Here is a 14,640-nt window from a genome sequence, read left to right on the forward strand (position 1 = left end):
ATTACTCTGGGGAATTTAATGTACCACTGACCATCACGGCAGCACTAACGAGATTGTTGAAGCAGGAGTCTATCTGAACACAGAGCGCCAGCTCTAAATAATATGTCTGGGGCTCAGGATACAGATGCAAGCGGGGAAAAAGCAGTGGAACTTGAGAGTTAGCCCAAAGAGCTGGAGGGTGGCGGAAAGGAGAAGCTATTTCCCCTTTAAAGTGGCTGTATTCATTTTCCTGTGACTTGTTAAACTTTTCTGTCAATTGATCAGCACCTGGAGGCATTGGTAAATATAGAGGTAACAAGGACTCCTTGGCTCATTACTTTAGCCACAGCTGGAACAGTTCAAAGCGTTAAACAAAAATGAAGTCGCCCTTCATTGATTTCTCTTGCGCACTCCTTTCTAGGCTCCTTCAAGCCTTTGTTTAAAGCCTGACTGCTGTATCGAGGGCTCTTTATCCTCTGCTAATGCCAGGGCTTAACCCGTGAGATCTGCAGCTTGCACTGGGTACAAATCAAAATGGAGGGATGATGCTCCGCTGCACTTAGCTGACAGAAGTAGGAGTTTCTTTGCTGTTCTCCTTTGTCCACTGGGCAGAGACAAGGCAGAGACTGGGAGCATGGAGAACTTAAGGGCAGAATGGGAGAGGGAAGCAAGGAGTGGGGTTTTCTTGAAAGGAGCTTTATTGGTTTCTCTGGGATAATGTGCTGATCAGTGCTAATGGCCTTCTAGATCAACAAGACAGTGGTCAGAGTTTCTGAGCTCACCTTGTGCAGTTTGTGGAAACAGCTGGACAGAGTGCAGGCAAGTGCCTGTGAAAGCTTCCAGAGTATGTTCTGCCAGCACCTCAGTCCCGACCTGCACCACCCTCTCCTGTTCTGCACAGCTCTGCCCATGCACCTCAGTCTTGGTTAGACTTATTTTACATAGAAGCTTACTTGGTCACTAGCTCACACTACTGATGTCTCAGTAACCATGAAGTCCTAATACAAGTATTAGTGATCCACTGCCAGATACAAAAAACCCCAAACCCACCAGCAAGCACAATGAGAACCTCCGCTACTTCTTTCAAGTGCTAAGACACAACTATGCCTGCTTATCTGGGGTTCACAGCTTTCAAAATACATTGAGGTCATGGGAATTCACATGCTTGGAGAAATCAGCTTCCATGGAAATGCAAGGCAGGAGGACTGAAGGCTGACCACAACTGGGCCATAATGTCAGGCTACAGTAATAGATTATCAGGTCCCGGCTGGCAGCATTACGGATCTGTGAACCCCAACCAGGGAACTGGCACACTGGGCAAAGGGAAAGATTGGGGTGAGCTCCCGATGGCTGCATGCTTCCAGCACGCTTAGGGGAAGCCTAGGATCTGGCAACCAGTGCAGCAGTGAGTTGGTTAGCCTCTACGTGAGGTTGTGAATCATGCCCACTCCCCTCAGAGGAGCACATCCCCTCCTCTCTGGGTACACTGGCACAGGGCCTGGAGTGGGAGAGAGTCTGAAGGGCATCCTGGGTTCAACAAGACCTTGTTGCTGTCAACCCCAGCACCTATTCACCAGGCAGAGATATTGTGATTAGAAGCACAGGCAGAAAACTGCTTATGGCACCCATGCAATGCATGTTTGAAAGTCAACTCAGGACATTGGAGAGGCAGATTGTGCCAGACCATGGTACCTTATTTTGCTCACTGGGGGCCAGTGAGAGACCATCAAAACCTCCTTGGGCCTTTTCAGAAGAGTTACAGTGAAACTGCTCTTACAACATCCCACTGCTGTCAGTTCAACTATCTCCCATCCAGCATCGTTCTGGAGTTCCTCCCCTCCTTTCGCATACGCACACATGGACACTTACAGGTTCGTGTGGTGGTGGTGAGAACATTATGAAAATGATAGCTTCGCCTGACAGCCTCATAGGCACAGCTGTCACCATCCCTCCAGTTTACCAAGCCTGACAGATCATGGAGAGTCTCAAGTCAAGCCCTGGGGCAACTGAGACATTTGTCCATTTAGACAAAGATGGGGAAAAGGCTGAGTAAAACAAAGTTACCTTCATCCCCACTCCATTCGCAGCCATCAGCTTAACGGGATAGCTCTTCCAGATCGAGGATCCTTGCTGGGACATCTGCTCTGGCACATGTGCAAGTAGAGCTGAGGTAAGCTTCAGAGACCCAGATAAAATGATGAGCTAAGAGCCACCACTCGTTCCTCTGTCCTCTGGCAAAGGAGCCCATTTTTGTAAGCTCTTAAATTGCCTGTTAGCCTGCTGTGTCCCAGAGAGGGAGGTCATTGGAGATAAGTGCTGATGGGTGGCTGGGAATCACTAGCTATTCAGATATGTAGTCAGCAGAGCCACAGTTCTATGAGAAGACCAGCCTCCAAACCAACATGGGTGACAGAGCCAAGCATTGGGGCAGGTCTACACTACAGCGGGGATTGACGTGCTGAGATTGATCCACCGGCAATCAATTTAGCGGGTCTAGTAAAGATCCGCCAAATCGACTGCAGATTGCTCTCCACTCGACCCCTGTACTCTGCCCCCAATGAGAAGAGTAAGGTAAGTCGACAGGAAATTTTCTCCCACTGACCCCTTGTGGTGTATACCCCACAGTACGCCGACCTAAGGAGAGTAGGTTGACATACCACGGTAGCGTAGACATAGCCTCAGAGCTGAGCACTTTTCACACCAGAACAGCAAATTTCCCTCCCAACCAAAAAACTGTACCCAAAACGCATAATTAAGCAGTAAAGTATGGGAGGCATCAGTCTGACCTTTTCTTTATTTTGTCTTCAAAGAACAGACCTGGTGCAGGTGTTTCGTTAGAAAATAAAGTGTTTATTAAGAAACTAGACATTGAACACCCCTATAGTCTCTGTGAAAAAGGGATTGTCCCATTTCCATAGCACAAGATGATAGTTATGGCAAGATAAGAATGCTTAGGGATGGAGGACTCTCACTGACAGGAAATGAGGTAATGATTTACAATAATTAAAAGAAAAATCCTTAGATTTGCTACTTAAAGCCACCAATTGCAAATGACTGCGACTGGCTGTCATTTTCGGCAGTGAGGAACCAGAGACTTTTAGTTGGTGTTTAAATAACTGAGACGTCAATCACAGTGGGGAGAACTATTTTAAATTTTTCTGTACGGTCAGGGAGGACAGCTTCTGAGCAGAGATGGGCCTGAACTGTGAAATTCTACTGTCCTCCAACAGGGTGTTTGGAGACAAGGTTCTGGGTCAGGTCCACACATCTCTAAGTCTGACACATACAGTTGAGAGCAGAGTCCCCTGAGCAGTGCAAGGGGAGAGGACCACGAGGCTGAGCAGTTCATCCTGAACAGGACATCCCCAAATGGGATGGGCAAATTTCAGAAGATGGGGAGTTCAGTTTGGACAAGCACCCAGCTCTTACATGCTTTTCTGAAGTGTCTCCTAACTCTCTGAATCTCTGCAAAACCGAGGCGGAAATAATGAAAGCAACAGGTCATCTCCTTGTACATTTCCCACCTCTCTTGCTCCAATCTGAGCTGGAAATTTCATGGGATATTACTCTTCAGTTCAAGTTTTGATTGTGGGTCCTTATGTGATCCGCACTGAATTCTCCCAATTCTAATGCAGCTGCCCCTTCATGTGTATGCATTAATTTAAAACAAACTGCCACCATTTCTCTTCTATTATACTTCACATTTTTATGCACGAGAACCAGTAAGAGAAGCAAGAGAATGGAATGTTCAGTGGAGCGTCTCTGTGTGGAGTTCGAGAACATTCCTGCAATCTCTAGGAATGTTCCCCACGTGACACTCGTGAAGGGCAGGATGACAATGGAACATCCCATTCTTACACTTCTGCTCAATGCTGGCTGAGGGGGAACCTTCTCGCTTCCCAACGGCAGCAACCTATCAGGGCTGGTGATGACAAACATTGTCTCAGGCCATGGAGGGAGGCAAGCAAGCTAACCGACTGGTGAGGGAGCTCATAGTTTGCAACTCCTGCCAGAAAGGGATCTGACCAAACCTGGATCCTTTGTTTTTCTCCCCCGCCTCCTTGAAAACCTGCCTTATTTTATAGGTTTTCAGTGGTGTCTGTGAGCACATCTTCCTTTCCCATGCATGCGCTCTCCAGAGTATCCAAGGAGAGACCCATCCCAGGCCAGTCCAGACTGTGAGTTGCCATTAAAGGCAGTTATCTTCTCATAAAGGTAGGATCAAAGGTTTGATTTTTCCATCTGAGAGGCTGAGGATGGAGTAAGGCAAGAGAAAAAAACATACAAATATTGACCAAAGAATAGGATCAATATTTCTGTTTATGCCACCAAAGAAGCAACAGAATGTTTTCATCCCCTTCAGTTTGTCTGCCTTTAGCTGATCGTTCTGTGTACATGACTGGATTACACTACATCTCTACCTCAGTGAGGAAGGAGGGGAGGAAAAAAGGCCCATGGGTTCACTGACTGGGGCCAGCATGTGTCTGATATGCTTTCTCACTTGGCTTACTGCCCTACTCCCGGCAAGGTCACGAACCATCCTACACCACTGACGTTCTATCCATGTGGGAAGTCCAGGAAACTCTTCAGATAAAGCTCATCATTCCAGCAGTAGGGAGAGACCAAAGCACAACAATGATACGGTCAGTGCCAAGGAGCTGTTCTAACACACACAAATGAAAAAAGCCTCCTAGGACAGTTGTATTTCAAAAATAACCACATTCTCTCCTGTCAGAGAAGTAAGGTTTTTATTCCTGCCCATCTTCACTTTCTGTGCAAAAACGGGGAGCAGAGGATTTCCTTTGTTCTTACCAAAAGTCTTCGCTATGCTTTAGTGTCTTCCAGGATCCCCCATCTCCGCTCGCTCTGGGAGACCTCCCATGGTGTTGCCACAAGAAAACGTGATGGCGGCATTCACTGGGTGTTGTGAAGACACAAGCTCACAAGGAGAACTCCAAGCAGGAAGGACGTGACTAACAGCATCAATTTGGTTGTTTCAAGCAAAAGTACAATTATTTACTGTGTCATTAGGATGACTCCTTTAAATTGGGCTTTAAATTTTCTTTATTTGCTCTCACTGCAGCTGTGGGACCTTGCAGGAACATTTAACGAACACAGCAACTATTGGAGGAAAAGAACAACCCTGATATCTGGTGACAGACAATCACAGGTTTCGGTTGACTTTAACATGTGTACTGGCGGGGCTGCAGAATCCTATTAGAAGGCCTTGATCCGTACAGAGCACGCTCACTGCTTCCCACCGCTCTGAGGACACAGCCTATAAACTTGGCATCAGAACAAGGACCTTTAAGGAGTTTTTAAAAGCCATGACGTCCTTTGCTGAAATAAACACTGACATCCTCAACATAAATGCCTTGGTTAAGAGGTTTGGAATGTCCAGGGAGGCTTATTGGATTCAACATAATTTCTCTGAAACCTAAAAGAAAAACAAAAAACAGAAAAAAGAAAAAAACAAAATAAAGTAAACGAAAAAACAAAAAAGAGCAAAACTAGAAAAAAAGAGAGAGATACCGACACACACGTAATTATTTAAAAAGGAACCAAACGAATAACCAGCAAATGGCTGCAGTTAAATTAAAGTCAAACTGCCCTCTCTTTGCCGGGCCTAGCTGGCTATCTCAGTTCATAAGGGAAAGACAGAGGCTTCAGGAGGTACATGATTGTGACAGGGAAAAGGAGTGGTGCAAATGCTCTGTGAATTATTTTCCCAACAGATTCATGTTAGTTAGAGATGGCAGAGGCCTATTAGTCCACATCTAGTCCATCTCCTAGGGTGGGGGGTTCTCTGTTGCGGTGTCCCCACTGCTTTGTTCAGGCTAGCTTCTAAAAGCAAAAGCACAAGAGCTCCCTCTACTATTCCTCTGACATCCTTTCACAGCCTCATTGATTTCACTGACTCAGCCTGTCCGCTCAGTCTCAAGAGCTATACTCTCAGGGGATCACTTGTACGTGGATCGCCTCATTCCCACCTGGGCACAGCCCTGCTGGGAAGGGTACTCTGTGGGTCTAGGGTCTGCCCTGGTCAGGTCAGAAGGAAGAGTGTGTGGGACAGGGAACGCATACATCATCCCTCCTTCAGTCCCAAGGCACCAACAACCTGGGATTGTCATTTCTGCACAGTGCCCCCTCCCTGGGCAGGCTCAGCCTGGGAGAGTCCCTACTGCTATGATTCCAATGGAGCCATCATCACCAGGTTTGGCCTATTTCAGGCACTAATGGGAGCTAACCTTATCTGTTCCCGATGGAACAATGGGGGAAACCTGGTGATTTCCTGTCCCAGAGCCCTCTTGGGGGAGGGGGGGTTTGCTATGTTCTGGCTCTATGTTAGGACACTTTTCCAATGGTCAGCCTAAACTTTGCTTTGCTTAGTTCTACACCCCCTCTCTCCCCCCCACCCCGATGGCTAGCCCCATGTACCCGCCTCTTTGGTGCTTACACCTGCAGGTAATTGCAAAGAATTCCCATGTCCGCCCTTCCTCTGTCATCTAGCCAAGCCAATTTTTCAATTCTTTTTGTGGACTCCCATTGATAACATTCCTGTAACATGAAGGCAGCCACAATGGAATGAGATGGGCAGGAGCGAGGATGGTCGATGTCGTCGGAGGTAGGTAGTTCCTGAGCTACAGCTGAGTTGCTGTCAATGAAGCTTGGGCAAAGAGGGTGCAAGAGTAGCTTTTACATCACCTTTGGTGCCTTCCTAATCCTAAGTCCATCAGGCTGCCAGTCTGGTCAACAATGACCATTAATGCCGCCTCAGGGCTCGAACATCCATACCAGCTACTCCTGAGCAGTTCCAGCAGCTGGGAATCACTGGGATGCCTTTGCCCCACCCAAAAGGTGCAAGTGCTGCTCTAGCCGCTCTACACAACTCAAGGATTCCCCTGGGCAGGGAATCCTCGAACTAACTGCTGAAGCTGGCTTCGGGATTGCTTCCACCAGAGCAGACAGCGTGCAGAGGAGAACCTATCCCTTCGATTGCAACATGCAGGGTGACCTCTACTAGATCAGACACAGAAGGGACAGAGACAGATGGCCTGGGCTCACTAAACCCTGAATCCAAGCCAGACAGCAAAAAAATCATCTCTTTTAATTGTAAAATGCGGTTCTACCCTGAAAAGCACCTTTATAAAACTGGCCCCTTCTTCTTCATCAGATCCCTGCACGCATGTAGCAGTCAGGTCTGCTGGCTTCGAAGACAAAAATAATTTTTAACTATCTGTTACTGCTGTTGGCCTTGCAGAATCGACAGGTCTTTGGGACAGCGAGCTGGGTTCAATTATCATAACCAAAATTGTTAACCAAGTTCCAGCAGCAGAATCTTCATTCCTGGTGAGAAAGATCCCAGTTTGGCTGACAGTTAGAAAAGAACGTGTAAACTGAGCATGCTTATTATCAGAGTCATTGGCAGACAATAAACATGGCACCCCGGAATGGCATTTTTACCCAGTCACTTTTCAGAATATAACTGCACTTTAAATTCATTGGCAGATGGCTGGAGGAGTCAACTTTCAATAAAATCAAATGTCTCTGCCGAGTTCTGGTCTCTGCTTTATTTTATTGCAAACCCCTTTTGTGCAGCAGACCCAAAGCCTGCTAGGCACCAAGACCCTCAAGCAAGAGACACATGAAAAATCAGCCAGGCCAGGAGTTGGAAAGTCCTAGGGCTTTCTTCCTTAGCATCAGTGGTAAGTTCTGCAAGCACAGCTGGAGGCTTCAAAGCTCTCCATGGACAATAAATAAAAGAGCAAGAATGCTGGGTCTGCATGGGATGGGAGCAAATTTGGGTCTGATCAGTGGCATGTGCCTCTTACTGGGAGACAATGAGGGGTGTGCTAGGGTGGAAGTCTTTGTTTCCCAGGGTTTAGGGTATTGAGCAGACCTACAAATGATCCGGCAAAAAATGAGATATTGTCCATTACTCTTTTATGGTGTTTAATTGTTGCCTTTTACTCTCTCTTGCTTGTAAAACCCTCAGAGAAGTTGCAAAACTATATTCCTCTCCCCATCTGCAGTCCTCTACCCTGTTCTGTTTCATATGGATCAGAAACTAACACGGCTTTTGCTAGGTTTTCTTCTTTGTTGTCATATGTTAGATGGATGATGTCCTCAGTGATGTCTAGGGTTGGAATGGGTGAATCTCAAAAGATTCAGAGATGGGATAAGCACCATCTCTACTGGCTGAACCATTAGCTCCTGCAAAATTGGCTTGGAAATCTCATGAAAAGAGGATTTCTGGCACCTCCTGCTTTTGGAGCAGGCTGGGGAAATCTTGAAACAGTTCTTCTTGTGACATTTTCACTCGGTACAGTACCAGATGGAAAATGGGAGGAAAACACTCCAATATATTGGTAACTAGTGACCAGTCAGGCATTTCAAAGCCTTGTGGAAAATCGGACTCTAAGAACAGGCAACACTTCAGGGTGGGGGTGATTGTTCCTCACCCCTTTGCCCATCACTGATCTATGGTGACCAGTTTAATATGAAACCACCTTTCTTGATGGTCATGTGGTTGTACTGGAGCAAATGCCTGGAGCGTTTTGGCTGCTGGTGAAGGAGGAAAGGGGATCAGATCTGGCTTACATGTAACTAGATGCAGGACAGTCTAACATCTTGGGGTGGGTGGGATCAGATGGAGCACTTGTCTTAAGCAGTCTGAGAGGGGGTGGCTGCTGAAAAGAGAGCTGGGTTGAGGGTACCTGTTCCAGGGATATGTGATAGCCCTTCCTCTTTCCCTAGCCATTTAGCTTCTCATCCTCCTTGACTCTCCCTAGTTTCCGCTCTGGCCTTCCAACAGCCTCTAGCACCCTTTTTGCTACTTTAAAAGGGAACTCAGAGCCAAGCCTCCTCCTGGTTGGGTCCCTGTACTATACTGTCTGCCTGCCTCCCACTCTGCCAACATTTTAAAGTGCTATCCAGCCTGGGCTTTTCAAACCCTGGAGTGCCCCAGGAAAGTGGAAGGTGGTACCGCAAAGGGAGGGTAGCTCCAGGGGATTATATAGAAACTGGCACATAGTCAGCCGGGACACTAGCAGCACAGACACACTTGTGGGAACTGTCTGCAAGTTAACTGCCACCTGCTGGCTGCGTGGGTGGAAGCTGCTTTCGCTGCAGCAATGTAGGCTATGGTATGCACAGCATGGACGGGATGATTGTTTTTTTTCTTTCCTGGGAAAGAGAGGTAGTGCTAAATTAACAACAGCTATTTAGAATCAGGAGGAGACTCTCCAGCAAATTATAGCTGCGCTAACCTAGCTCATATTTAAGGCCTAAACTACTTGATAGTGGTCCCTCCCTGCCCTTCTCATGTTACATTAGAACACGTAACATAGGCAAGAACAATGGGAGAATCCAGTGTCCAGGTATCTTTTATAGCTCTATATAGGAGGAGTGCTCCTCGGAATGACATCTGAGAAGACAAGAGATGGAAGTGCTGTTTGGTGCCATCCAGTCTAGTCGATGTGCTGGAGCCAGTCTGTGTGTTCAGGGTTAGGAGAGTCCCTTGCACATCCTGATGAGGGAGAGCCCCATGAAGTTCATCGTGCCCTGGAACTTGTGAACTCTGTGGGAGACATTCACTCAGTCCCAGGGCTATGTTTTAGAGGCAGGGGCTCCTTCAGGAGCCTCCCCCACTTTCAAGGGACAGGACCAGCCCTGCAACTACAATTCCAGCCACAACGGATCAGCAGAACGTGAACTAAGGTGCTGCTTTCCTCTCTCCCACAAGACAAGGGCCATGCTGCCTTCTCTGCACTCCAAGCTAAAGCCACTGGGCCTGATTCTCCTCATCTTCACCCGTGTTACAATCTCCTCGACTTCAAGGGAGTTACTACCGATTTACAACCTGCGGGAAAGAGAAGAATTAGGCCCCTGGAAGAGCTTCACTGGGGTGATCTAATATCAAGCCAGTGTTAAAGTGGAACCAACCCCATTTAACAGCTTCGGAATGGGTCCTAGGAGCTAGTGAACATCCCTATTGGAAAGGCAGAATCACTTTTCACTGCCTCAGTCAGTTCCCCTTGTCCCTGGGGCTTGACTCTTGGGGACATCTGCATGGAAACAGGATCTCTGTCCATTAGCAGCAGCTTCACCTTTTACTGCTGTTTATTCTCCCTGGGCTCTATCTCATAAATTGTGGAGAGCAGCCTGAACGAACTCCCACTTACCTCAAGGAGAGCTGAAATTGCCTAACTCCTCTCTGGCTTAGGTGCCACCTGAAGTTATAACCCTCCATTTGTGGCATCTCCGTCATCTCCACAGGAACCAACCGCGATGTCACAATCAGAGGATCATGACCTTGGGTGGGGGTGTGTGGAATAAAGAGCAGAAGCACAAAGATCCTGTTTTCGTGCAGATTTTTCTCATTCTTAAAACACAGGGGAAGAGAAATACTGAAAACACCCAACAACTACACAGGAATCTTTGTGAAGAAAGCAGTGTTCAGAGCTTTCCATTTGATGTCCACAGGATCTTTAAGAATCCTGTGTCAGACTCATTAAACCTTTGGTCAGAAGAATTCCTGTATCCAGAATATTTCTGCTGTTGCCTCCATTAATCTGAGATGTTTCCATATTAGCTGGGATCACAAGTTTGTTTTCTCTGGAACTCCTTTGTGGATGGAGTGGTTCCAAGATACTAAATGCTGTAGCCGGATAGCCTTAAAGGCAGAGATCCAAGATTTCCCCATCACTCCCCCTCTCCTTAAGAAAAGCCCCTGAAGCAGAAAGGGAAAGTGTTTACCAGGGTAGGAAAAAAAGCATGAATTTGAGAGAGAGTGAGTGACAGAAATACAAAGATCACTTTGAGCTCTGCTACAACAGTGTCAAGGTTGCTACAGCATATGCAGGTGCTCAGTGTTTTGCTCTTGACACACCCATGTCATGGAAGATTACAGCCATATTTCCCCCCCCACACAGAATGCACTGTGATGCAGCTATTTAAAGCTACTCAGAGGCCCAGTGTATGGTGGAACTCAGCCAGATCAGTTAGGCCTCCCCATCTCCAGCTTTGTTTTCATTAGACTGAAGTCAGTGTACGTGGGATTGCTTGGAGGAGGGAGGACTGGGTACCCACCAGTTTCACCCATGATGCACAAAGTTTAGCATTTCAGTCTTCTTTCAGTCAGATAGGGTCAGACTTGTAACATGCAGGAGGGAGGCTCTCAGTTTGTGAAGTGCACAGGGCAGTATATCCTGGCTGTCCAAACAACCAAAGCAATGCAAGGTGTACAGCGAAGCGGTCACTGGATATATTAGTGATGAAAAACAAATTATCTTGAACTCAGGAATAAAAATAAAAACAAAACACTCTATGAATTTGCTCCAGCCGATATCATGAGCTTCATCTCTCTCTACTCACTGCTTTGTGCAAAAGCCTTCTCCTCCACAGCTCCAGTTGACAGAAGGAACCATCTCTACTATCTTTCCACCTCATTGACTCTCCATTTCTTTTTGACATTGCTCTGTCTCAGCTTCTCTCCCCTCTGCTCTTACGCTCCCCAAAGCATTAGGGACTCTGTCTGAGAAATACTATACTGGAGCATACATTGTCACATATTTGATTTTTAAATATATTCTTTTGCCATCTTTACATCTGCCCCTAGATCGCTTCTGACTTGAGAACCAGGCACCTTTTCAAAAGAGCTTCTCAGCTCTTCTGCAGCAATTTTGGTTTGCCTAGCAGGTCGGTATGTGGTGTTGGTACTATTCTTACACTGTCTCAGTTCTCCAACTACTTCAAGTGGAAATTGTTTACAGGCGTTGTTGGAATCATAAACCAATCTGCCCAGGAATTAGAGCCCATTGGGAAGAAATCCTGGTTGGTTGTTTTTAACTAAACAGGTTATTTAATTGGTGTTTAATACAAATCATGGAGTGGCTGATCTACCAGACTGGAAAGTCAAAGACACAACCCACAAAGGAAACCCCCCAGTTAGGATAACAGCTATCACATTATACATTTCTCTTCAATCTCAAAGGGCTCTATATACATTAGTTTGCTAAGCCTCAGCAGGCAGGAGCTGTTTTAACTATTATGCCGATGGGGAAACTGAGGCACAGAGAAAGGACGTGACCTGTCCAAGATAGCAGAAAGAGTCCGTGAGAGAGATGGAATGTAACCCAAGAGCCTTGTCTCCCATTCCCTTGCCCTGACCACTAGATAACATTCTCACTAGCTACTCTGTTGGTTGGGTGCAGAGATCAGCGTGCCCTCTTTAAACTAATGACTGAAGTGGCTGGCATGGCACAAGAGACACAAAGGAGGATACATGTTTGAGGTGGCACTGAACTAGACAGCACCAAACAATTTGCTGGCCCACTCCCAAATCCCCAACCCATCAGTAGCTGAGTTTACTGCAGACAAATTGGTAGGAGGATGACAGCACACAGCCAAAGGAGGTATATGTGCTGGAGAGAAAAAATATTCCATCTCTGCTGTCCTGGATATGTGGGACCGTTCATGTCTCCTACCCTAAGGCCTCCATCCAGATGCCTAGATGGACAAGGAAGTAGTAGAAGAGAGCTCGAGGCCCAAGATAGTCTCATTGGTTTAAGTCCCTTCCTCCAGTCATCTGCTCCAGCACTGCCTCTTGTAGCCTGGAAAGGACACAACTGTTCTCAAGGAATCTGGGCAGCGATACCAGCCTGAGAGTCCTGGAGCCAATGTCCTGGAGCTTTTAAAACAGTGATGGAAAGTGGTGCTTTAAGAGTGAAGAGCACCAGGGAGCTCAGCCGGGAACCAGGTGTTTGTCTCTACAGAATGGTTCTAAATAGGAACAGAAATCGCTGAGGGCAGGAGACTGCAGAAGAGCAGAGTGCAATAGGGGTTTGTTATTTTTAAGCCATTAAGCAGTTATGTGGATGGGTGTTGTTAACCTTTACAGAGCACATCTCCAGCTCTTCTACTCTGCAGACCACTCTGTAAAAGAAGGAACCTACCATGGATTTGCTTCCCCTGCCAATTCCCCACTATCTGGTTCTCAAAAAGTTTCCTTGTGAAGAAAAGCAAGTCAGTTAAGGAATAAGTTTCTTCCAAAGAGTTAAGTGGGGAGGGCTCCTGTCCCTCATCTTTGTGACACAGAGTAGCATGCCCTCTGAACAACATTCAAATCAATGCACAAACAAGGGTGCTTCCCTCAAAGACAGAAACTTGCAGTCCTCACAGGGTGTACAGGAACCGAAGCCTGTACTGGGAACATGCTGCTTCTAAGGAATAATCCTAGGCATTCCCAATAGCCCCAAGTGAACGAGGCAGGCATCACATGGCTCTCTCTACAGAGGGAGGCATGGCTAGAAACCTCCCTTCCACAGACAGCACCTAAAGCCCTGCCTGTTTGTGGGAATATGGTATAAAATGCAGGACGGCATTTCCCCCCTCCCCCAGCAGAACAGGAGAGTCAGCAAAGTGGAGAGGAGACAAGGGCTGGGGGCTCCCAGGCAGTCTGCTTTGCAGGGAGCGAGAAGGGATGACGACCGATGCATGAGACGCCCCTCCCAGCACCCTAGGGATGGTCAGCACAGGGTGGCTAGGGAAGGCCCAGCACATCAGTGCAGGGTTGAAAATGAGGGCCAGGGGCTGAAATGCTCAGTGGGATGAAAGCATTTGGCGACCTCGTTTGGAGTTTTCTTTTCTTTTCTTTTCTTTTTTTTCTTGAGGACGACAAAGCTCTCTTTCCTGCAAATTTTTCCTGTCAGTAACCTGACTGTGAATTTTTGCACTGGAGCTTTTGACAGTCAGCTCTGTGTCTCGTGAATCCACATGATGGACAAGGCCTTGCTTGACCCAGTTTTACTTTGAGCCCCAAACTAACTCCCCCACCTTCTGAGTCACATAAATGCACTATGGGTTTAAAGCACTTCAGTCAGATCTCATTTCACACCGTATAATTCTGTGCAAGGCTTTGTATCTGTCTGCCCCACTTTTGTCACAAGCAACTGGAGCTCAAATATCAATTGCCATAGAGGAGGAACGATCCACAGGAGAGACGAGGATGCACTCACCCAGAGTCAGTACAGGCAGGCATTGGGAGAAGATAACTCACTAAAATACAACTGTCCAGAAACCCCTCCCCCCAATTCTCCTTCCATCTCAAGAGTTAAAAAGGGAGCAGTGAGGGGAACAGCTTTACCCAAAATAATGTTCCTTTATACTTCAGCCCAATGTATCATACATCCATTTTCTGTCTGTTGCTTCTGGCAGCCAGGAGTCACCACTGGCCGATGTACCAGAGGCCTCAGAGGGAGAGCTACTAAGGTTGTAAGTGTGTGGGAGAGACAGCATAAGTGAGCAAGTGTGCACACATTCATGATCGTGTCCGCATATCTGGGTAGAGATGACTGTGCGTGTGACTGAACGTGAGACTACAGTCCGTGGCTATGTGTGCGACTGGACATGGGGGGTCAGAGTACTGAGTGTGCATGGGATGAGTGATACAGAAAGGTTGTGCATGTGTGAGAGTGTGTGTGGTGGGCGTCTGTGTGAGTGCATTGGGTGTGCAAGTACGTGATAGGGACAAGCAAGTGACACAAAAGGTAAGTATGTGACATGTATGTGAGTGATATTGAGTGTGGCGGAGAGGAGTTTCGTTGTACGTGTGGCTGTATGTCTGAGCAACACAGAAAGCATCAGTGTGAGACTGTGTAA

General features: G+C 47.1%; 1 protein-coding gene across 5 annotated transcripts in view; it reads right to left on the reverse strand.

Moving 5' to 3' along the window:
- NTRK3 (neurotrophic receptor tyrosine kinase 3) overlaps positions 1-14,640 on the reverse strand; it is a 326,625-nt gene that overhangs the window by 88,771 nt on the left and 223,214 nt on the right. Inside the window, exon 13 of one of the 5 annotated variants that reach the window (XM_030578294.1) lies at positions 2,835-5,416. The exons of the other annotated variants lie outside the window; for them this stretch is intronic. Within the exon in view, the coding sequence (XP_030434154.1) occupies positions 5,298-5,416 (119 nt within the window). The 3' untranslated portion in view covers positions 2,835-5,297. Of the gene's footprint in view, positions 1-2,834; positions 5,417-14,640 lie in introns of those variants that run through there. 5 annotated transcript variants of the gene reach the window in all.

This window comes from Gopherus evgoodei, chromosome 10 (assembly GCF_007399415.2).
Source record: "Gopherus evgoodei ecotype Sinaloan lineage chromosome 10, rGopEvg1_v1.p, whole genome shotgun sequence".
Taxonomy (NCBI): Eukaryota; Metazoa; Chordata; order Testudines; family Testudinidae; genus Gopherus; species Gopherus evgoodei.